The following is a 22132-nucleotide window of genomic DNA, read 5'->3' as shown; positions in this document are numbered from 1 at the left end:
AAATATTACCAAAAAGCTTATGTACTCCTCCTGCGTTTAGATCAAAGTAATACCAGCAGTCATTCTGCAACATTTTCTGTTCCTGCCCCAACTCTGGAGAGGCTGCTTTGGACACCCCAGCTGTGGACCTAGGGGGGCAGTGAAGTCTTGGGGACAGGGGAGATGGGGGAAGCGGCCGGTGCAGGAAACACAGCTCAGAAAGAGGCTGGGAGTTGGCTGCCGGGGAAAAGAGCACCAGCTGAGGCTCTCCGCCACTTTGCCCGGCCAGGTGCTGATGCTCAGACGCTGCCTTACTTGGCTGCGGGCCACGTGGCTGGCTCAGGTCCTGCCGCTGGACCAGAACATCCAGTTCCACCAGCTCATGGGCTGGGTGGTGGTTGGGCTCTCCCTTGTGCACACCGTGGCCCACGTTGCGAACTTCGGTGAGTCGCCTGGGGGCCGGGAGCCCGGTGGGCCACCCACAAACCACTCATTATCAGCCCTGTGTGCCCTGCATGCCCGGTGGGTGGAGAAGGGGTCTCTGCCTGGGTGGGTGCCTGATGGGGAAGGGTGGGGACCCCAAGGGAAAGGTGGAGAGGGAACAGCTTGTCTTGTGCTTGTCTCCAGCGCTCCAGGCTCAGTCCGGGGCCAGCCCCTTCCGGTTTTGGGAACTGCTGCTCACCACGAGGCCCGGCATTGGCTGGGTCCGTGGCTCCGCCTCCCCGACCGGAGTGGCGTTGCTGCTGTTGCTGCTCCTTATGTTTGTCTGCTCCAGCTCCTGCATCCGAAGGAGCGGCCACTTTGAGGTGCCAGGCCCTTGCCCCTTTGCTCTCCCAGGCTGGCCTCCCAACTTCGTTTCATGCCGTGTCCCCTCTCACTTACTCCAGAGCCCAGGAAGTGCCCAGGCTGCTCTGCATGTTATGTGCCCGCGACTTGGGTTCTTCCCCTGGGCTGCAGTTCATGTCTGCAAAGCGAAAAATGTTTTGCTCTGGAAGATTCTGCCTGTTTGCTGGCATGCCCCCTGCCCTAATGGGATTAAGCTAGGAAGGGGAAGGCACACAGGCTCACTCAGCTTCCCCATCTATAAAATGGCCCTATAATTCTCTACCTATGAATTTATGTTAGGAATTAAATGGGATACTATATGTGAAGCCGCTAAGTATACACCTGGCACGTCGATGCTCCAGCGGAGGAGCGTTAGTTCTGCGCAGGAGGTCACAGATTTGGTTTGGAGCCCAAAACCAAACCACATCAGGTAGACAGAGAGAGAGCACCAGCAGCAATCCTTTGAAGTCGGAATCTGCATCTTCGCTTGACCCACAAGGAATCTGATGCTCAGACAAGTAATTTCCTAGCCCACGCTCCCACAGCCAGTAGTAGAGCAGGCATTCCAGCTCGGTGCTCTGCTCTTTTCTTCTCCATGCTCAGGAAATGGCTGTCTTCATGTCCCCCTGAGAAAGGGTCAATGTGATGGGGACCGTGATGCTCATGAGCCCTTTGGGGGCACTCCACTCTGCCCAGAACATCCCCAGGCAGAGGTTTCGGATGTTTGGTGTGAGCTCCAGGAACCCTTATACGATCCCTGGGCCAACTGCCCAGAGTAAATAAGCCCCAAAGCTTCCCAGCCCCAGCCCCTGTCCCCAGGAGAGCAGTGCATGACCAAGGCTCTGGGGGCTTCCCTGTTCCACCCCAGGACTTGAGCTCTGGAAGCTTACTGCCCCCTCCCTCCTCACCCTCGCAGGTGTTCTATTGGACTCATCTGTCCTACCTCCCCATGTGGATCCTGCTCATTGTGCACGGGCCCAGCTTCTGGAAGTGGCTTCTGGTCCCTGGCATCTTGTTCTTCCTGGAGAAGGCCATCGGGCTAGCAGTGTCCCGCATGGCAGCCCTGTGCATCGTGGAAGTCAATCTCCTTCCCTCCAAGGTGTGAAGGGGGCCTGAGGTGCCTAGGGGCGTTGCGGATGGTAGGGTGCAGCAGCTGGGTACCCTGCTAGACCCGCAAGGAAGCGGGGAATAGCGTAGCTATGGCCCCTGCACAGCAGAGGAGACAAGCAAAGTGTGGGATCTGGTCTAGCCTTCAGGAGGGACATTTTAGGAAGCGGCGTGACAGGTAGGCAGGATACCATGAAAGATCAGTCTTAAGAGCCTGCAAACTGCCAGGCCCTGTGCCAGGTCACAAAGACGGCTTGGGCACTGTCCTGCTTTGCCCTTTAGTTACAGTGCAGGCCTGTATGGGTGAGAGCAGAGTGTCAGGAGGTAGGAAACTATCTTTGAGAGGTCAGAGAAAGCTTCAGAATGCGGAAGGAGATGCCCCATCGGGGTTTTGAGACATGAGCAGGAGTTTGTTGCGTAGACAAGATAAGGAAGGGTACTCCTGGGGGAAGGAACGGGCTGAGCAAAGGCACCGAGTTGTGGTAGGGGTGCTGTCCTTGGGGACTATGGGTAATTTAGCACAGCTACAGCCAAGGTGCCAGGGAGAGGGGTGGGCGGGGCCTGGTGGAACGCCTGATGGGGGGGGGCGGCGGTAGTAAGCCAGTTTATTTTCCAGCTAGATTTCTGCAGTGGCTCTGTGGAAGACGGTCCAGTGAGGACCATTTGGGGGCTGTTGCACAATATGCAGACGAGAGCTCATGAGGGCCTTGACCCTAAACAGGGGCAGTGGCTGTGGGATGGGAAAGGGGTGGCATATCACAGAAAGACTCAAGAGGTAACCGGCTGCATTTGGGGGCGGGGAGAGGAAGGAGCCTAGGACATCTCCTGGGTGGCTGAGTGACCGGGCCATTTATGGAGAAAGGGAGGGCAGTTCTGGGTGGCTCAGCTCTGGACAGCCTCCGCCGTGATTAGCTGCGGATCCCATGGTTTCCTAGCTGGTGGCCTTGAACAAACTCCTTAACCATTCTGAGCCTTAGCGTCTCATCTATAAAGCGGAGAAAGAATGGCATCCGTCTCAGAGAACTGCCGTGAGGACCAGAGATGACACTTTTAAGTGCCTCGCGCGGGTCTCACATGCTGTGGGTGCCCAATAAACAGAAGCTGTTGTCCAGGGGGATATTGTTCTCCTGGGGGAGATGCCCATTAGTGGTTGGATGCCAGCCAAATACTACAGCAGTTGCAAGAAACGGGCTACAGCAGTCAGGGGGCTTCACCGAGAAAGGCCACTGCCAGCAGTGTTCACCCCATAAGAAGTGGGATCAAACCAGGATCAAACCCTACTGTCCCTTTCTCTGATCATCACCTACCCCCTGGCTGGCAGAGGTGCCACAGGCCAAGCCCCACTCACAGGCCGGAGGGTCTCACGTCCAGGGCTGGCCTGGTGTGTGACGGAGGAGGATGACCCAGCCTCTGCCCTCTTGCCCGGGGGCCCCTGGGCCTGCACGCATGACCCCGATCTTCCTCTCTTCCCAGGTCACCCATCTGCTCATCAAGCGGCCCCCTCTGTTCCACTATAGGCCGGGCGACTACCTGTATCTGAACGTCCCCACCATTGCGCGTTACGAGTGGCACCCGTTCACCATCAGCAGCGCGCCGGAGCAGAAAGGTACGCCAGCCCCGCTGCTCGCTCGGCAGGCATTTACCGAGTTCTGCCTGGTGCCAGGTGCGGGCTGGGAACTGGGAACCCGGACGTCAGCAAGGCCAGGGCCACAAAGTCGACCTCCAAAAGCTCCAGGAAGCTTACTAGACAGAGAAGGAGATGAGGGAGGAGACAGAGCAAAAGACGTGAGGAACAGCATGGAAAGCTGGGAACACAGGGCAATTTAATGTAGTTGGCGCTACATCGAGGGTGGGGCGGGGAGGGAAGAAGGGAAGGACAGGGCGGGGAGGCAGGAGAGAGGGTCAGAGAAGAGGTGGAAGGCAGACAAGGTGGCTGGCAAAGCTGGCTAGAGCCCGGGTGGGGCCGAGGGGGACTCTGAATGGGGATGGTTGGTGCCAGCACTTGGGAGCCCGCAGGGGTCTGAGGCAGAGGAGGAGTGAACTCAGAGGAGCCAGGGAGTTCTCAAGGGCGCTGTGGCAGGAAGCCAGGCTTCCCCCATCTCTGTGGAGCCCCAAGGCAGCAGAATCCCTCCAATCCTTCTTCCCCATCCCTGGACCACTCCCATCTCTCTCTGGGTCACCAGCACACCCGTGGAACTGCTCAGCTGATCCTCCCTTCACCCAGTGGACCTCTGGCCTCCACCCATGTGCGTGCCATCCTTCTGGTCCTGGACTGTTGTTGAGCCGGCACCCAGACCTGTGCCCTCTTCCTAGGCCAAAGATCGGCCTTTCCACCTTAAGTGGTAATTCTGGCAGCGAATGCCTTGCCTGACCCTTGCTCGGCTTCATGAGGAATGAAGGGTCCTGGTTGCCTGTGTCCTCTGACCCATCCCTATTAAAAACTTTAGTTCCATTTAGGATGCCTCCCAGCGCCGGCCCAACAGGACCCGTGGCCCAGCCCCCACAGTTCAGACCCAAGGCAAGGGTTCCTCATGTGAGGCTACGTACCACCTGCCCCGGAGTCACCTGAGTGGTGGCTTGGATGTACAACGGGGCAAAGGTGGGGGCGGAGGCAGGAGGGGGAAGGTTCTTTTCTTCCTATTTTTCTTTCCTGTTCTGTTTCTCCAAAAGAGATCTGCTCTCAGAAAATTCAAACTGTATAGGAATATGCACAGAAGAAAATTAAAATCCCTCAAACAATTCCATCCAGAGAAAGCCCTTGTCAGTCTTCTGGTGAACAGTCTTCCAGATCTGTCTTTATATACCCACGTAGTTCTATAGATGTGGGGATGGTTTTGCCTACGCGGGGTCACATTCTTCACACTGTTTTGCAGCCCGCCTTTTCTCTGTGAGCAGTATGTCATAAAAGTCTTTGCATGTCAGTTCTTTAAAAAAGAAAAAAAAAAACTTTCCAAGGGGCGCCTGGGTGGGCCAATCGGTTGAGTGTCCAGTTTCAGCTCAGGTCATGATCTCACGGTCCGTGAGTTCAAGCCCTGCATCGGGCTCAGAGCCTGGAGCCTGCTTTGGATTCTGTGTCTCCCTCTCTTTCTACCCCTCCCTGGCTTGTGCTCTGTTTCTCTGTCTCTCAAAAATGAATAAACGTTAAAAATTTTTTCTAATAAATAAATAACCATTTTTAAAAATACAAAAAAAAATAAATAAGAACTTCCCTTTGCATGGCTGCATAGTATTCCAGTATAGTGATACCAGTATGATTAAAATGACCACATACACTAGATGGATGTGCCATTGACTTGGCCGATTCTCGAATGGGGTTTCTTCAGGACGTTTGCTTGGGACCTGCCTGTCTCTCGGGCCCTGAGCCTCCTGTGGTGGGCTGAGTGAGTCCGTATGAGGGCTGGTACATACTCCGAGTTGGTTTACGGAGCTGGCTCACAGAAATCAGGGGTGGATTCAGGTCGCCAGTAGTAACTGATTGCATTCTCCCAGCGTTTAGGGAGGCCCCCCACCTCCCCCGACACATGCACTCACTGTGTGGGGCGCCTCAGAGTGTGTTGTGTAAACAAGGCACAGCCCAGCCCCCCTGGCACTTGTAGGATCAAGGGAGAGGAAGCCTCGGAGAATTAACTGAACCTTAGCATCTTCTTCGATTGTGAATGCCCACAGCCAGCCACAGAAGCATTAACAATACCTGTGACTCTTTCAAAATAAAAATCACAAGGTTCTTTGAGATCGCATTGTCATGGTTGCCGGCACCTCGGGATATCCTTTATGCTCATCAACGACGTCAGGTTTCCGTAGCCACGCAATTCTGGCGGGACCTCATAGTCCTGTGTTGGCAAAGAAGCAGACGTATTCTTCAATCACACATTTGGGGGGGGTGTGCTTGTTTTTTGGTTTTTTGGGTTTTTTTGCAAACAAATACATGCTGTTTCATTTGTGATTTCCATGTGTGTGACTTTGTGTATTTAAAAAACCTTTCTCTGAGAAGGAGTCTCTCCGTTGTATTCACAGGACTGCCAAGAGAGTCCATGGTTTAAAATGTTTTTTAAGTTTATTTCTTTATTTTGAGAGAGACAGAGAAAGTGCAAGCAAGAGAGAGAGGGAGAGAGAGAGAGAATCCCAAGCAGTCTCTGCAGGGTCAGCACAGAGCCTGATGTGGGGCTCAAACTCATGAACAGTGAGATCATGACCTGAGCTGAAATTAAATCGGACGCTTAACCCACTGAGCCACCCAGGCGCCCCCATGGTTTAAAGAAATTGTTTAAAGGGTAAGAATGCCTGAGCAGGAGATCTCTCGGGGGGGGCCTCCTTGTTCAAATGTTGTGGATTCTCTCTGATACCCTTCAGCAGAGGGGTGGCCACCCACACCACCTTTCTGCCAGTCACCCCTCAGCAGAGAAGCTACATCCCAGGTACTGGGCACAATGAAAGCCATTGTTCGTGCCACAGGCTGAACACCTACTGTGTGCAGAGCCGTTGACAAGCACCTGGTTGAATGTGGGAGGGAGTGGTCGCCACCTTGGTGAGACCCTGGCCTGATGGAGGAGGCAGGGCCCCCTCCCCCATGGAGCTTCTAGTGTGCTCAGGGCCGCTCTGACCCTGGTCTTGGCAGAGCAGACGGCTTAAGTTGACTTCATGGACGAAGACTACAATATCTGCACCAGAGAGATGAGATTTCCAAGTCCCAGGGCTGGGACTGCTAGTTTGGGCCCGCAGAAGGACATTCAGTCTGGAGCTTGAGCAGTAGATGCCCAGCCCCAGTCCCTCAGGTGAGACGGGCCTGCTCCCTGCTGGAGGCCAGCGCTGACCCCCTCTCCCCCTGCCCTGTCTCTTGCTCAGACACCATCTGGCTACACGTCCGGTCCCAAGGGCAGTGGACAAACAGGCTGTTTGAGTCCTTCAAGACATCAGACCCTGTGGACTCCAAACGGCTGTCAAGGAGTTTGAGGATGAGAAGGAGCCAGAGGAAGCCCCAGGTAGGTTGCTTCAGGGGAGGAAGGGTCCACTGTGGAGTCAAACCCAGTGGGGACCGAGTTGCTGATGTTCTCAATGGTGAACATCAATCATTGAGCAACGGCTGTATACACTGGCTGGAAGGCAGCACAGGGGGCGAGGCAACTGTGGACAGTGTGATCCAACAGCCCACCCGCCCCAGGACCTCCCGAGTCCCAAGTCCTCCGTTAGAAGCCAGGTGGACAATAGAAAGAGAGGGGAGATTGAGATCGGAAAACCCCGCCTCCACGTCCCTGCTCCAGCACCTTGTGACTGCACGGCCTTGTATGTCCCTTCGCTTACTCGAACTTTAGCTTAGTCATCAATGGACTAACTGCAGGTGGTTCCCGTCCTTGGCCTCCCTTTCTCACGTGATGCTTTTTAAGGACCAATGATGGAATGAATGTAGGGAAAGCCCTGAGCTAACGGGACCACACGGTCCACGTGGACCATTCACCATCAGCGTCAGCAGCATCAGCGGCAGCACTGTTATCTTTTGAGCCCTGATGAACCCACGAAGCTGACAAGTTGCCAGTGTCTGGAATGAATACTGACTCGGGGAGGTTTTGGAGGAGGGCAGCAAGACGACAGTGAGAATGGACAAAGGAGGCTAAGGCGCCCAAACCCACACCTAGTAGGCTGTATGGCTCAGTTGGGAGACATGTTAATGTGGTGAAGCCCCTGCTGAAGGTCAAAGGAAAAGCAGCCCCGGGCCTGGCTCAGCCCTGTCGTGCCCCTGTGGAATTTAAACTCTGAGGGGAGAAAAACCAGGCGGAATCCTGCCAGGCCAGATCACGAAGCCCTCTAGAAAGATGCCCAGAGCAAAGCTTTGGGAGATGAAGGGGTCAGTAGAAACAAGCAGAACGTTCTCTGTTCTTAATCAGGGGAACCTTTCTGAAGGAGGAAGCTGGCTTTGAAAACCAGGAGAGTCATGCACACCAGGAATCTGTGGGTAGATACGTTAAAGACTGTGTTTCTTTAGGACCTTAAGGTACCACCGCCATAGAATAGATTGGCATAATCTTTCTGGCAGGCAGTCTGGCCACATGTGTCAACATTTTAAATATGTGTACCCACAGGCCCAGCCATTCCATTTTCAGGGATTTGTCCTAAAAAGCTAATTGGGTAGCTGCACAGGAAGTACATTAATCACCTTGTTCCTGCATTTAGCAAATATTTATTGAGCACAGCACCTCCTGTTTTCCAAGTACTATTCTAGATGCTGGAGATAAATCCGTAAGCAACAGTGATGCAGTGCCTGCTTCCCTTCCAGAGGGAGAGGTAGACAATAAACAAACAAAATACAGACATAATGTGTCAGGTGATAATACGTGCCATGAAGAAAAATAAATCAGGGTAAAGGGACAGAGATGGGAAAGATGTTATCTTCTATATGGTGGTTGTTAATTAACACTAATGAGAAAATGGGGATAATCAAAATTGTCCAACACTAGGGATGTAGCTAAATAAATTACTGATCACCCTTATCACGGAATAGGAAGTTCCTTAAAAAAGATTATGTAAATGTACATGCATTAGCATGGAAAGCTAGTCAAGATGTAATGAGTGGAAAAGGCAGGTTACAAAGCAATATGTTTCATTTATGTAAAAGAGAGAGAGAGAGTAAAAGTCTGGAAGGACATAGAAAAAAGTGTTTAGAGAAGTGATTCCACTTTATTCAGGGTACTTTTTCACCTTATTCTTTATAGTTCTGTAACATGTGAATCTTTAAAAACTAACATGTATTGATTTCATGATTTAAATTTTTTTAAATGTTTATTTATTTTGAGAGAGAGAGAGAAAGAGCTTGAGCAGGGGAGGGGCAGAGAGAGAGGGCAAGAGAATCCCGAGCAGGCTCCACACTGTCAGCACAGAGCCTGACGTGGGGCTCGAACTCACGAACCCACGAGATCATGACCTGAGCCGAAATCAAGAGTTGGATGCTCAACCACCTGAGCCACCCAGGCACCCTAGTTTCATGATTTAAATAATAAAGCCATTTCCACTTCGAAACCAAACAGAGTTTTCAGTGCCAGCCCGTCCAGTCCGGAGCCGCGGTGCAGGGAGCTGTGGCCTCCAGCAAGGATGCCATCGTGGAGCTGACATCGTACAGGCCCAGGGGGACTCCACAGCATGGGGACCCAGACCCGGTGCCCACAGGGACAGAGGAATCGGCTCAGGCACAGCGGAGAACCACATCTGAGTGGGGTCTGGTAAGGCTCAGGAAGCTGGGGCTGGAGGCGGGAGAGCCGGCCTTTGTGTCCCCAGGGGTGGTGGATCCATGGACTCAGGAGAGAGGTCCTTAAGGGCAGCCACACGCACGAAGCCGTGCATATTATGTGGTGCTCCTGCAGCCAGGCATGTGCACACTGCCTTCCTAACTTCTGCCGTGTTCGCTCCTCACTGGGAATATTTCCTACCTGGTCTCTCTTCTCACACCCCAACATGACTTTAAACTTACTTGTATTTAAAAAAACATTTTTTTTTTAATGTTTATTTAGTTTTGAGGGAGAGAGAGACTGAGTGTGATCAGGGGAGGGGCAGAGAGAGGGAGACACAGAATCCGAAGCAGGCTCCAGGCTCTGAGCTGTCAACACAGAGCCCGACGCGGGGCTCGCGCCCACAAGTGGCGAGATCATGACCTGAGCTGAAGTCGGACGCTTAACCGACTGAGCCACCCAGGTGTCCCGATAAACTTGCTTGCATTTAAAAGGACGCTGTAGATTGCTATCTTGAATGGTAAACTAGTATCGTGTGCCATAATCAGAAGGTAACTCTCAAAGTAAAATCAAGGAGCGCCTGGGTGGCTCAGTCGGTGGAGCGTCCGACTTCATCTCAGGTATGATCTCACAGTTCGTGGGTTTGAGCCCCGCGACGGCCTCTGTGCTGACAGCTCAGAGCCTGGAGCCTGCTTCGGATTCTGTGTCTCCCTCTCTCTGCCCCTTCCCCACTCACACTCTGTGTCTCTCTCAAAAAAACAAAAACATTAAGGGAAAAAAAAATTTAGGAAAAAAAAAGTAAAATCAATAAAAGCCGATCTTAATCAATTCTGGCCAGATGTTCCTGCCTGCTGACGCTCTGAGCCTGAAGCCACACTCTGCTGCTCTTTCTCCTTCTCTCTCTCTCTCTCTCTCTCTCTCTCATGCTCTTTCTCTTTCTTGCTTTAGTACAAGAAAAAGAAAGAGGTGGGCTTGGTAAGCATAGCACGTTAAAGATTACTAACCGCGATGTGGGCTTTCTCCTTGCAATTGGAAGGTTTAAAGACCACGGAAAGGAGAGTAGCTCTTGTCCAGGGTACCTCCTACACAAGTAGTTGAAGTCTGACACCGTGCGGGACACAGCATTCAGTGGCCCCCGGACAAAGAAGCAGCATGCTGTAGTGTGACGGGCACTGGACGGTCAGCGGGAGACCCAGGCTTGTTCCCTGAGCTTGTTCCCACTCTTAGACTGGGCTCCTTTTCTGTCAAGTGAGGCATTGCTCTGGGTAATTGTGAAGGTCACTCCTAACTCTGCCCTCCAGCAGCAGACAGGGAACTATCACAGGCCCCTATCGCCTGTTTTGGGGTGGGGGGGGGGTGGGGGGGTTCTACTTCCTTCACCTTGTGGGAGGAAGTGCGCTGACCTCCCAAATCCGGTCTGTCATGTGCTCAGGCCTGGAGGAATCAGGCAGAGCAGACAGAAGAGGCCTCCTCCCTGCCCCCAGTGGCTCCCATCAGCAAGCCCAGGACAGGGTCCCAAGGGCAGAGTGGAGCCATGAGCCAGGCCAGCCACTGGCTTTTCTGCCTGGCGAAGCCGGACAGAACTTCAAGAAGGAGCAGCTACTTTAGATGAGCTGGACTCTGGAAGATGCATAGGAATTTGCCAGCTGGGGAAGAGGGAAGGGTGTTGTTCTCAGCTGAGGGAAAAGAATGGTCAAGGCCAGGGGGTGTGTTTGGAGACGTGAAAGGTATAGTAGTGGCTGGAGATAGGGGGAGGGAGTGTTCTCCAGTCACCCACTGGAGCTGATCTGTATTGGATCACAAGAGCCAACTGTTAGATTTTCAGGAGCTTTGAGAGCCGGTTCTTAGACACAGTCATTATGGTGGCCGCCGTGACGGCAGTGTGTCTACCAGAAATCTCCAGACGGAGTCAGGAGCGTGTTGTTGTTTTCTTTTCCTGAAGAGCCGGGTTACCGGCACACTCCATGCTCCCTGCCATGCTCGGGGCAGAAAAAGCAATTCCCCTTTTGTGAAGGTGCCCAGACTGGCAGAGGCCAGGATGCCTCTGAGAATCGCCTGACCCCTCCACTCCCAGAGACCCACAACTCTCTGCTCATCGCAGGTCTCCGAGATGTCCTCTGAGAACCATCTGTTTTGCAACATCAAGGTAGGAGGCTCCAGCAGGTGGACATGACCGAGAATCCCTGCCGCAACCAGAGAATATGAAGCCTCTGCCTGCAGGGAGGGCTTGCCGTGGCCCCGGGTACCCCAGTCCCTCAAGTCCCCAGGGCCTGACTTCCCGGTATCCAGAGAAGGGGATCGAACCCGTCCCCTTGCAGGTGCACACAGGGATGCTGGCTGGGTCCCACTCTCACCAGTTCTGCCTTCTAATATTCCAGGGCTCTCCCAGATTTGGGCTCCAGGCAGTGCAGTGGGAGCCACTTCGATCTGGGCTCCAGCCCGGGAGGTGACTGCCTGCATGTAAAAGGGAGATGCTGAAGCCTTGGGGTTCAGCTCTCCCCCGTGCCTCCAGCCCTCCCCTCGAATGCCCTCCTGTTTGTTCACAGTGCTATATCGACGGCCCTTACGGAACCCCCACCCGCAGGATCTTTGCCTCTGAGCATGCGGTGCTCATCGGAGCAGGCATCGGCATCACCCCCTTCGCTTCCATCCTGCAGAGCATCATGTACAGGTGGGCGGGTGGGCTGCATCCCAGGACAGAGTCCAGAGACACTCTCCTCTCTCCTCTCTTCCCTCCCCCTTGCGCTTCCCTCCTCTCCTTTCACCCTTGTTTCTCTTTCCTCCCCTGCTCCCCCTCCCTCTCTCTTTTGGCTCTCATCCCTCCGCTTCCTCACAGGCTGGGCCCTGCCACCCCACCCTTTTCCCCTGCCCCCTGCACTGTTCTTTGGGGTCCTGAGAAGTCTTATACTCACCCCAAATTCAAAATCCCTCATCACCTCCCCCCAGGCACCAGAAGAGGAAGCACATCTGCCCCAGCTGCCAGCACTCCTGGATGGACAACGTCCAGGATGAGGACATGAAGCTCCACAAGGTGAGCGCCACCTCCTCCAGGCAGGCCTCTGGGCCCTGTGTCCCGGAAACCTCCCTGAACCACAGTGGGCTCTCTGCTGCAGATGAGGGGAAGGGACAGATGGCTCTCTCCCCTGCTTGGATCCACTGGTCCCTATGGTGCCTCCCGAGCGTCCAGGCCTTCCCCTGTCACTTCTGAGAGGCATTGCGGGCCCTGAAGATGGAATCCCACTAAAGACCTGGGAGCCCGAAAGTCAGGCACCTGGGATCCAGTTACAGCCATGATGTGTTTACCATTGCCTGGTGGTGGTTTTAAAAATGAAAACGTTTGCCTTTTGAAAATTCATTATTTTCTATAGACCACTGAAAAGAGTTTCTAAAAAATAATTAACTAATGTTCTGTTGGCTTCTTCCTAAGCTTCCTATTTCAGAACCCTGCTTGCTATAAACAAATAGATCATTACAGAAAACCCCGAGCCGGCAGTCAGGAACCTGGGTCCTGATCGCACGCTGCCCTGTGACCTGGGCAAGGTTCCTACCTCTGCAACCCTCAGTTTCCCCCTCCATTAAATGGGGGTGATAACGTGTGCCTTGCCGACCCCCAGGTGGTCGTCCCGCAGTGGGGACCACAGGTGTGAGCGTGCTGTGAGCAAGGCAGCACCAGCTCTGAGCAGAAGGGCCCCTCCCCCTAGGTGGACTTCATCTGGATCAATCGAGACCAGCGGTCTTTCGAGTGGTTTGTGAGCCTGCTGACCAAACTGGAGCTGGACCAGGCCGAGGAGACACGAGAGGGTAGGGGAAGGACGGGGCTGAGGAGCGTGGCAGCAGGGTGGCGGTTCAGGCTCAGGGTCTTTTTAAGAGCGTGTCTAGATTATTCCATTTCTATGCAAAATGGGGGAGAATGGGGGAGGATGACTCCCCCCCCCCGACTAAAATGTAACATTTGTGAAACCAAAAAAAGAGGAGAAAAATGTATTCATAATCCCATCAGGCTATGCACCCGGTCTTTTAAAAAAGGACCTCCTGGGGCGCCTGGGTGGCTCAGTCCTTAAGCGTCCGACTTTGGCTCAGGTCATGATCTCATGGTTCGGGGGTTCAAGCTCAGAGCCTGGAGCCTGCTTCAGGTTCTGTGTCTCCCTCTCCCTGCCCCTCCCCCACTCGCGTTCGGTCTGTCTCTCTCTCTCAAAAATAAACATTAAAAAAATATATTTAGAAAAATTTAAAAAGGACCCCCTGATATATTTTCTTATATTTTTAAAAGATATATATTTGTATGTTTGTTTGTTTATTTTGAGAAAGAGAGAGCATGAACGGGGTAGGGGCAGAGAGAGAGGGAGAGAAAGAGAATCCCAAGCAGGCTCTGCACTGTCAGTGCAAAGCCTGACGGTTTCGTTTTCCTTATGGAATAACTAACATGAGGAGGAATACCTTTAGATATGTTTCTAACTTTAGAAAACTGGTGGGTTTTTCTTACACTGGTTGAGGTCAGTGGAACCAGATTTTATTTGGCTGTTTAATTATCCTAGAGCTGCCATGAGCGAATTCAAATTCCTATGAAAAACAGTTTATAAGTTCAAGTACTCAGATGCAGTTTTCTATAAGAAATGCTTAAACAGACGAAGCTTACTACAACAAATATTCAAAGCCATAAAGCACAAGTCAACAGTGTTTGCCATGGAATCGGCAAACTTTAGAATGTTACAGTAAAGCTCTTCGCTCTTTCTTGTAAATAACAATTATAGCAAATATTTATAGAGCCTCGACTTTGCTCTAAATGCTTTTATGTATATTAATTCATTAGAAACTCACTTTTATGATGACGAGCTAGGGGGAGAGTTTAGATTTCATTTAAGTTTCCTGGTTACTGGTATATAAATATTTGCCGTTTGCTTCTTCGTAATCTGTATAAACAAAGGGTAACAGCCAACCTGGTGCTCTGCGTTCTCGAAGCCCCTTGAGTCAACAACTTTATTACCTCACATTTCTTCCAAGGCTTCTCATTAACGGCAGCTGAAGCCCGCGACTTCTGATTTCGTCTTTAATTATTTACCAAGGTTTGAGTCCTAGAATTTGTGGTTCATCGTGTTTAGTTTCTGTAGCTTCGGCTTCGAACATTCTGTTTGGGTTTAATTTTTATTCTATCCTGTAATCGCTGTAGAATCCTGGGCATGGTATTGCCTTGCTTATGTTTCTCATGTGAAAAACAAAAAACAAAACAAAAAAAAACATGGATACAACTAGCGCCTACCCCATAGGGCTGCTGGGAGGATAAAAAAGGAAAACTCGGGCCAAGCTGGCTATGTGCATACGTGACATCCCTCATGACCTTGTAACCTGAGACCACTTAATCAGACTGCGCGTTTGTACGTTACCAGATACGGGAGACAAAGAAGTAGCAACTACATAAAAAACCACGCCCCATGGCGTTCGGGGCTCAGGTGCAAACCCAAGTGAGCTGTGCCGGCACCAGTAAAGTTACCTCCTGGAAAGAAAAGCTTCAGCGTCACCACTAACAGCAGCATTTAATGGCTGTATAACGAATGATCCAGTTAACGGTTTGCCATGCTTCGGCTACTAGACACTATATTTATTCCTGATGCTCCACTATATATATCTATATCTATATATATATATTCTATATATATATATAGATAGATATAGATATAGATATAGATATATATAATTAGTGGAGCGTATATATATATATATGTATATGTATATGTATATATATGTATATGTATATATGTATATGTATATGTGTGTGTATATATATATATATATATATATTTAAAGCTGCAATTAATATGTGTGTGCACATAGTTCAAGTCTTTCCTTAAGAGAGTGTCCCAGAAACAGCCTGACTGTCTCCTACACGACTGTTTGGAGAGGATGAAAACCATGTCAGGTCATTCTCCAGAGCCCCTTCTTCTCCCTCCCACCATGGTGTCACTCCCCCTTACCCCTCGCAGGGGGATGGGGAGTCTCAGGGAGGGGGGAAGAAGGGTCGGGGCTCTCTCAGATGAGCGTCCCCTATGGTACATCTTCTTCCCTCCCACACCACCCAGCCCTACTCAACCGGAGTGATATGTGAAATAAAATGTGGAATCTCTCCTAGGGCCATTTGCATTTTAACAGTGACTGAGACCTTGAGCCAAAGGAAAAGCAGGCTAATGGTATATCTCGCAAGACAGTAGAGAGCCAGCCGGCATGGCGTGAATCCTTTAGTCTTGGGAGAGAAGGATGAAGTGATCATCAGCTTGTGGACCCAGGGTCCTAAATCGGGGCCTGTCATTAGCTTGGACTAACGCACAGGTGGAAGGCATCATTCGCCAGCCTTTTCCCCATCGTGGCACTCTTGGGAAATGAGAACATTTGTACGCCATGTCGGGGGGAACGGAGGAAGGTGCTTGAGCCCAGAGGTGCCCACCAGGGATCTCCAGTTGCCCTGAGAGCTCAAGGGATCGGTGTCTCAGCAAACCTGTCCTGTTGCAGGCACTGAGCTGTGGGCACTCACCAGTGTCCAGGCAGGTCCAGGCCAAACTCTGCCCTGTCCCTCCTGTCCTCTGGCTCCCCTTTCTGGGGTGCTGTTCTCATCCCATCATGCCCTGCTCCAACAGCCACTCCCTTCCCCCTTTTGCTGGCTGGGAATTCAAGCCCCTTCACGTTCTGGTCTCAGTGGGTGCCCAGTCCCATCTCGCGTTTGCTCCCATTCAAGGATCCTGTGTTCCAGGCAGGCAGTCACATCATACCCCACAAACACCACATCTGTTCGGACCTCTCATCCTCGGCTCACCTGGCCCCCCTTCTTAGGATGCCCTCTATTCATCCCCTCCCCCCACCTTGGAATCTTGGTCCTCTCTCAAGACTTATCCCAGCACCACCCCCCACCCCCCACCCCCGCCGCCCAACCCTCTCAGGAAGCGGCTCAGTCTGCCCCATCCATTTCCTGTAGACCAGTAGCATTTGCCACTCATATAACCCTTGACCTTTTGTTCTCAGTTACATTTCCAGGTGTGCCTGGCCTGTGTCCCCAAGCAGACTAAGCAGACACCATGAGGCAGGAAAGGGCATGAGCTCAGAGCCCAAGGACTGCTGTGCTGTGCTGTCCTGGGATTCATTTCCCCATCTACTCCTGGGGTGGCTGTGGGGCGCACATCAGAGAGTGGATGGACAGTCACTTGTGTAGGCCATGCACAGAGTAGGCTCCACTCCAGCAGTGGACCACCTTTCCTTTCTAAAGCGCTGGTCCCTTGGAGGTCATGGGCGAGCGCAGTGGGCTGAAGGTGTGAGTTCAGAGCACTCTTGGTCTCTATCCAAGCCCCAGGACTAGGGGCTGGCGTCCTACCCTGTCCTCATCACGGGCGCGAGCTCCTCAGTGCCACCTTCTCCCCCCGCCACACAGGCCCCTTCCTGGAGCTGCATATGTACATGACCTCTGCACTGGGCAAGAATGACATGAAGGCCATTGGCCTGCAGATGGCCCTCGACCTCCTGGCCAAGAAGGAGAAGAAGGACTCCATCACGGGCCTCCAGACACGCACCCAGCCTGGGCGGCCTGACTGGAGGAAGGTAAAGGCCAGCGAGGGCCCCACAGCCTGCAGGGCCCAGTGGGGCTGAGAGCCTAAGACAGTGGCTGGGAGATTAGGGCCGGGAAGCTAGGGACCAAGCATGAGGCCAGCATTCAGAGTCCAACCAGGATCCCAGAGCCAGAAAGGGAGGCAGGGGACCTACGTTCTGGTGCCATCACTAGCTTACCTTGTGTTATTAGCCTCACTTTCCCCATCTGTTCAGAGACGTTAGCCTATATGACCTCCTAGGCCTCCCCCAGCCCTAACTCCTTATGAAGGGAGGCTCAGAAGGCCTGAGAAGACAAGGGTCTTGGAGAAGTAGCACCATGTCTTACTGTTTCTGGTACAAATGGAAAAGACTGAGACCCAAAGGCACAGACATTTACGGTCTTTCTATTTGATTTCTCAGATTGGTTTTCAGATTTTTCCTGCTGAGTACTTCCCAATCAGGTGCAGAGTTTGCATGAGGTGCCAGAAGGGACTGCTTTTCAAAGTGCTGGAGACAGTTGTCCCCAGTGAGGGAGCAGGACGCTGCCGGTGCTTGGCCACCCAAGAGGACTTTCAGCAGTGGCCTCCTTAAGCAGAATGTGGGGTGGGGAAGGGCCCTCACTGGGGGAAAAGCTGGACTTTAGGAAAGAGACATTTCAATGGAGGCATGTGACCGGGGGAGAACTAGTGTGAGGTCTGAGCAGTCGGGGTTCAGCATGCTCTGGGGTTGCCCTCCAGCCCTGCAGTCTCCCCGCAGGCACGCTCTGGGAGTGGAAGAACTGGGTCGTTCCGGCCCAGCCCCTTCCTGGGGTCTGGGTCAGGCTGGGGGGTGAGCAAATGGCCCCTAAATTAATGGCTGCACGTTGGACTCTGCTCTGAAGCCACGCGGCTGTGCCTTGGATTTCCTCGTGGGGACAGAAGGCCATCCCGCCCCACCATTATGTTGTCAGCACCAGGTGGGTGGGTACCTGAGCAGGTCCACAGGCCTACTCTCCCTCCCTCTCTCCTAACCCCGTGTGGGCTCCAGGTGTTCCAGAAAGTGGCTGCTGAGAAGAAGGGCAAGGTGCAGGTCTTCTTCTGTGGCTCCCCAGCTCTGGCCAAGGTGCTCAAGGGCCATTGTGAGCACTTCAGCTTCAGATTCTTCCAAGAGAACTTCTAGCCTCACCTCTGCCAAACTCACCCCGCCAGCCGATTTGATCACATTGCTTCTGTGCCCCGCAGGGGCCAGCCTCAGAGGGCCTGCCTAGTCCTGCTCCACACCCGGCACAGGAGGGCCCAGGGGCAGATGGACTTCCTTCAGCACCCAGGGGACAGGGCAGTGGCCTGCGCGGGGGCCGCTGTGCATTCTGGGATTGCTGAGAAACTGATCAGACCCAAGGTGCCGCGGAGGGGGGTGCAGAGGGCGCTTGCCAGGCGACTGCTCCTCCCAAAGTCCTCCGAGGAAGCCTTCCCCTACAACAAGTGGTCCCAGACCTGCCTAATCAGCACAGTCATTCAGGATTTTATCCCAACAGTTTCTTATGAAAATTTTCAAACATACAGACAGCTAAACGGATCGTACAGTGAACGGGGTTACCCACTTGCTGGATTCCTCTGTTAACATGCCGCTGTATTTGCTTTACTGCATATTATCCGTCTGCCCCGTTCTGTCTCCACCCATCAATGCATCTTGTCTTTTGGATGCACTTCAAAGCACGCTTTGCTGTTCAGAGGAGCTTTCTTTCCACGCAGACTCCTGGGCCCCACTCCCAGAAATTCTGATTGCGAAGTTCTGGGGATGAGACCTGGAAGGCATATTTTATTACAAATCCATTCATTCCCTTAGGAAGAGATAAGCAGCTTATTTCCACTTCTCTCTAGGTCACTGTCTCCCCATCTGTGTGCCTTTGCCGTCCCCCGCCTTTCTCTCCCTGCCTCTCTCTACCTCTCCCCTGCGTGTGTCCCTCCGTGCCCCTCCCTTGTTCCACATGTCAGTTTCTCCCTTCTCTCCATGCATGGAGTCATTAGAGAAATAGGAAGGTGACAGTCTGGGGGGGGGGGGGGCGGGGGACATGGCAAGGCTGCGTGCCTGGACACTGGGTAGGTGGCTCCCAGAAGCTCAGTTCAGACATGGCCCAGTGGTGTAGCCCTGGGAACCCCTCTGAGTCGGATTCTTCATCTGAAAAATGGCGCCCCCGGTCACAGTTGTTGTGAGAGTAAGAGGAGACATCACCATCCGTACCGTCCGTACTCAGGACACGTGTCTTCCCTCCCTGCCCGTCTCTTTATCTCGGCATCTTCTCGTGGCCCCTTCTGTCACTGTGTGGCCAGAGTACCTGGCAGAAACAGCAAATGCCAAAGTTCTCCTAGAAGACACTTTGTGGAAGGGAGGCCCTGGGCTGAGGGCAAGGGAGGGTGGGCTGGCCTCACCCCCTCGGATCTGAGCTGTTTTCCACCTGCCCCGCACAGCAAGCCCCTGTGAACCCCACAGTTCCTGGGAGTCCTCCGTGTTGCGGCCTGCCCTTCTAGTTCTCTCTCTTCCGTGAGAGCCTAAAACCCTCCTCCCCAAAGCTGCCTTCCAGGGGTCCGGCACGTTCCCATGGAAAGTGCTTTTCTTTCGTGTGGGTCGGAAGACCCCGAGGGAGAACAGGTAAAGGAGCTGGGTGACACCCGTGACGACGACACCCCTTATAAAAGGTCTGGGCATCCAGGGAGGGAGCTGGGACACAGGCATGGGGAGGGGGTGTGCAGCAGCTGAGGGGAGAGGACGATGGAGGCATCACATGGGTGACAAGGAAACAAAGCGGGTGGGAAAAGTTCTCTTCACAAAGCAGCCACGAGAGAAGGGGATGGTGGCTGAAGGAGTTGAAGGGCCCACTGGGGGAGAGGGCAGTATGCTCCGTGAGGACTGAGGCAGACAGGAGGTGAGGGGCCTGACCCCAGAAGCAGGAGGCAGGAGGCGGAAGAGGAAGAGGAGGAGAGGAGGAGGGACCAAGCACCTGCAGGGAAGGAAGGCAACCGCATTGGGAGGGAAGGTGGGGAGGAGGGGAGCCTCACTGAGCCCCTCTCTGGCTGGGAGCCCCCACAGCTGGGAGACCTGGTGTTGGGGGCCCCTCCACGTGTGGCCAGGTTTAATTTCCAACACGCTTGGGGTACACACGCAGCTCCCACGGAGAAACTCGGATCTGGAGGAGTTGCGTTATCTCACTGAGGTCGCACAGTCTTGGAACCCATTTCCCCCTGCTGGTTTAGGGTTTCCCCCCCCAAGTTTCATCAAACTTGCGAAGGCTTGGGGGGGAAACAGGCACTATCTGGAGTTAGAAGTTAACTAAGAGGGTGTGCTGACTTAGGGCTGGGGGATGCAATAAGAATGGACCACAGTCATTTGGAAAATTGGCAGAGCAGAGTCTGTTTCGCATGGGACTTTCCCTTCTCCACTCCTCCATACAAACAGCCAACTGTCCTTTTAGAATTTTCTCTCACGCAGAGGGTGGGGAGCAGGTGGAGGAACTTGCATATAGATTCTAAAATCCAGTAAGGAACTTGCATATAGATTCTAAAATCCAGTAATGACCTACCACGTGGAGTCCTAAGACTTTCTCTGCAGACATACTCCCGTTACCCACTGGAGGGCGCTGCAGAATCAGAGATCGCGGAGGTTTTGTTTGCCGGGAAGGAGACCGGTTCCGGAGTGGCAGTGAATCAAAGGCCGGGGGAGACCGCGCCCCACCCCGAAGCTCGGGCTCCAGTCTTCAGACCCAGACTTGGGCAGTTCTTCTGTGAAGTCAGGAGAATTCAGTTTCAGGATCAGAGTTCCCCTAGCTGCCGGCCCCTAACCCCAACACTCGAATGCATACACAGACCCTCCTTCCCCTGCCACACCCCCCACGTAGCGCTCCCTTCCTGGTCCTTGCTGTCCAGGTTCTGGGCTTCCCACTTTTCCATCTCTAAGTGGAGAGAGCCTGTAGGCCCTGAGGCTCTGCCACCTTCTATCACTGTAGGTGGCAGGATCGATGGGTAGCGTGTCCATCTGGATGTTGCCGGACGTCCAGATGGGGGCCATCCTGCTATCAACAAGAAACGAATGTGTCCATATGGCTGGCTGACTGTTCTCCATAGACACATCTGGGTCTCAGAGGGCTAAGGCAGACACACACAAAGAGAACAGAGGGAACACAGGCGAACTGCGGTAAAGGGCGGATTATATATAGGTGTGTGCTGTCCTCCTCCATCAACCTGTGAGCTCCCCAAGGTCAGGCCTGTGGCCCCAGAATCTAGCACAGAGGGAGGGGCAAAAGGCCTACCCCGCATGTCAGCTCCCACAAGGCCAAGGGCTTACTGAACTGGAATTATCCTTGGGAAGAAGGGTCCTCTGCATATAAGTGTCATTTGTAGTCTGGGAAACAAAAGCCCACTGAATGAATCACTTTGTCAGGCTCCACGAGGCCACTCTGCACTGAGGACAGCTCTGACAGAGACGGCAGGCGTTCGTGAAGCGATTAGACAGGCCCACCCGGACGAGAGGCACAAGTGCAGTCTATTAATACACCGAGAGCCAACAGGCGCTCACGGGAGGGGACGGTGACACGGGCAATATTGAGAGGTGTCACCAGCCTTGCACACAAAGTCAAGATTAGGGAGGGATTAGAGACACCAGGAGAGACTGGCTCTGGGCAAACACCTTGGAGACGTGCAGTGAAAGGGCCTCCGCCCGCCACAGTCAGGACATTGGTTTCCACATTTGCCTCTGTCCCAGTCGGCTGTGTGACCTTGGATAAGCCCTGTGACCTCTCTGAGCTGTCACTTCCTCATCTATAAAATGGACACAGTAAGGATGAATATATTTTTAAAAATTATTTTGAGAGAGAGAGAGCTGGAGCAGGGGAGAAGAGCAGAGGGAAAGAGAGAATCTCAAGCAGGCTTCTGACTCAGCACTGAGCCCGACATGGGGCTAAGCCCATGACCCTGGGGTCATGATTTTGACCTGAGCCAAAATCAGGAGTCAGACGCTCAACTGCCTGAGCCAGCTAGGCACCCCAGAATGAATGTGAATATTTTTAAATACTGGTGTATACATAAAATATATTTCTTTAAAGATGCACAAATATATAGATATATACACACACATATATATATGTATTTGTATCTGCTTTGGGGAGTAGGAATGAGGAACAGGAAGGATTTTCTTTTTTTTATGATTTTTTTTACTTTTTATCTTTTTTTTTTTACTTTTTATCTTTTTTTTATTTACGTTTTATCTTTTTTAAAAAACTTTTACCCTCCATAAAGTTTGAAGTTTCTATGATAAATATCTGTAGGTTTTATTCTTTTTTTTTTTTAAAACGTTTTATTTATTTTTGAGACAGGGAGACACAGAGCATGAACAGGGGAGGGTCAGAGAGAGGGAGACACAGAATCTGAAACGGGCTCCGGGCTCTGAGCTGTCAGCACAGAGCCCAATGC

The 22132-nt window shown here is 52.6% G+C and overlaps 1 protein-coding gene across 1 annotated transcript in view; it reads left to right on the top strand.

The window, feature by feature from the left end:
- NOX5 (NADPH oxidase 5) overlaps window positions 1-18514 on the top strand; it is a 34500-nt gene extending 15986 nt beyond the window's left edge. Inside the window, exons 6-17 of the mRNA XM_043554047.1 lie at window positions 269-422; window positions 607-785; window positions 1721-1903; window positions 3385-3517; window positions 6754-6890; window positions 8928-9119; window positions 11227-11271; window positions 11672-11796; window positions 12072-12156; window positions 12827-12926; window positions 16537-16703; window positions 17718-18514. Of these exons, the coding sequence (XP_043409982.1) occupies window positions 269-422; window positions 607-785; window positions 1721-1903; window positions 3385-3517; window positions 6754-6890; window positions 8928-9119; window positions 11227-11271; window positions 11672-11796; window positions 12072-12156; window positions 12827-12926; window positions 16537-16703; window positions 17718-17849 (1632 nt within the window). The 3' untranslated portion in view covers window positions 17850-18514. The remainder of the gene's footprint in view (window positions 1-268; window positions 423-606; window positions 786-1720; window positions 1904-3384; window positions 3518-6753; window positions 6891-8927; window positions 9120-11226; window positions 11272-11671; window positions 11797-12071; window positions 12157-12826; window positions 12927-16536; window positions 16704-17717) is intronic.
- Window positions 18515-22132: the final 3618 nt, after the last annotated feature.

This window comes from Prionailurus bengalensis, chromosome B3 (genome assembly GCF_016509475.1).
Source record: "Prionailurus bengalensis isolate Pbe53 chromosome B3, Fcat_Pben_1.1_paternal_pri, whole genome shotgun sequence".
Taxonomy (NCBI): Eukaryota; Metazoa; Chordata; class Mammalia; order Carnivora; family Felidae; genus Prionailurus; species Prionailurus bengalensis.
The sequence above is the reverse complement of the archived record's forward strand: the minus strand, read 5'-3'. Positions and strand labels throughout refer to the sequence as shown.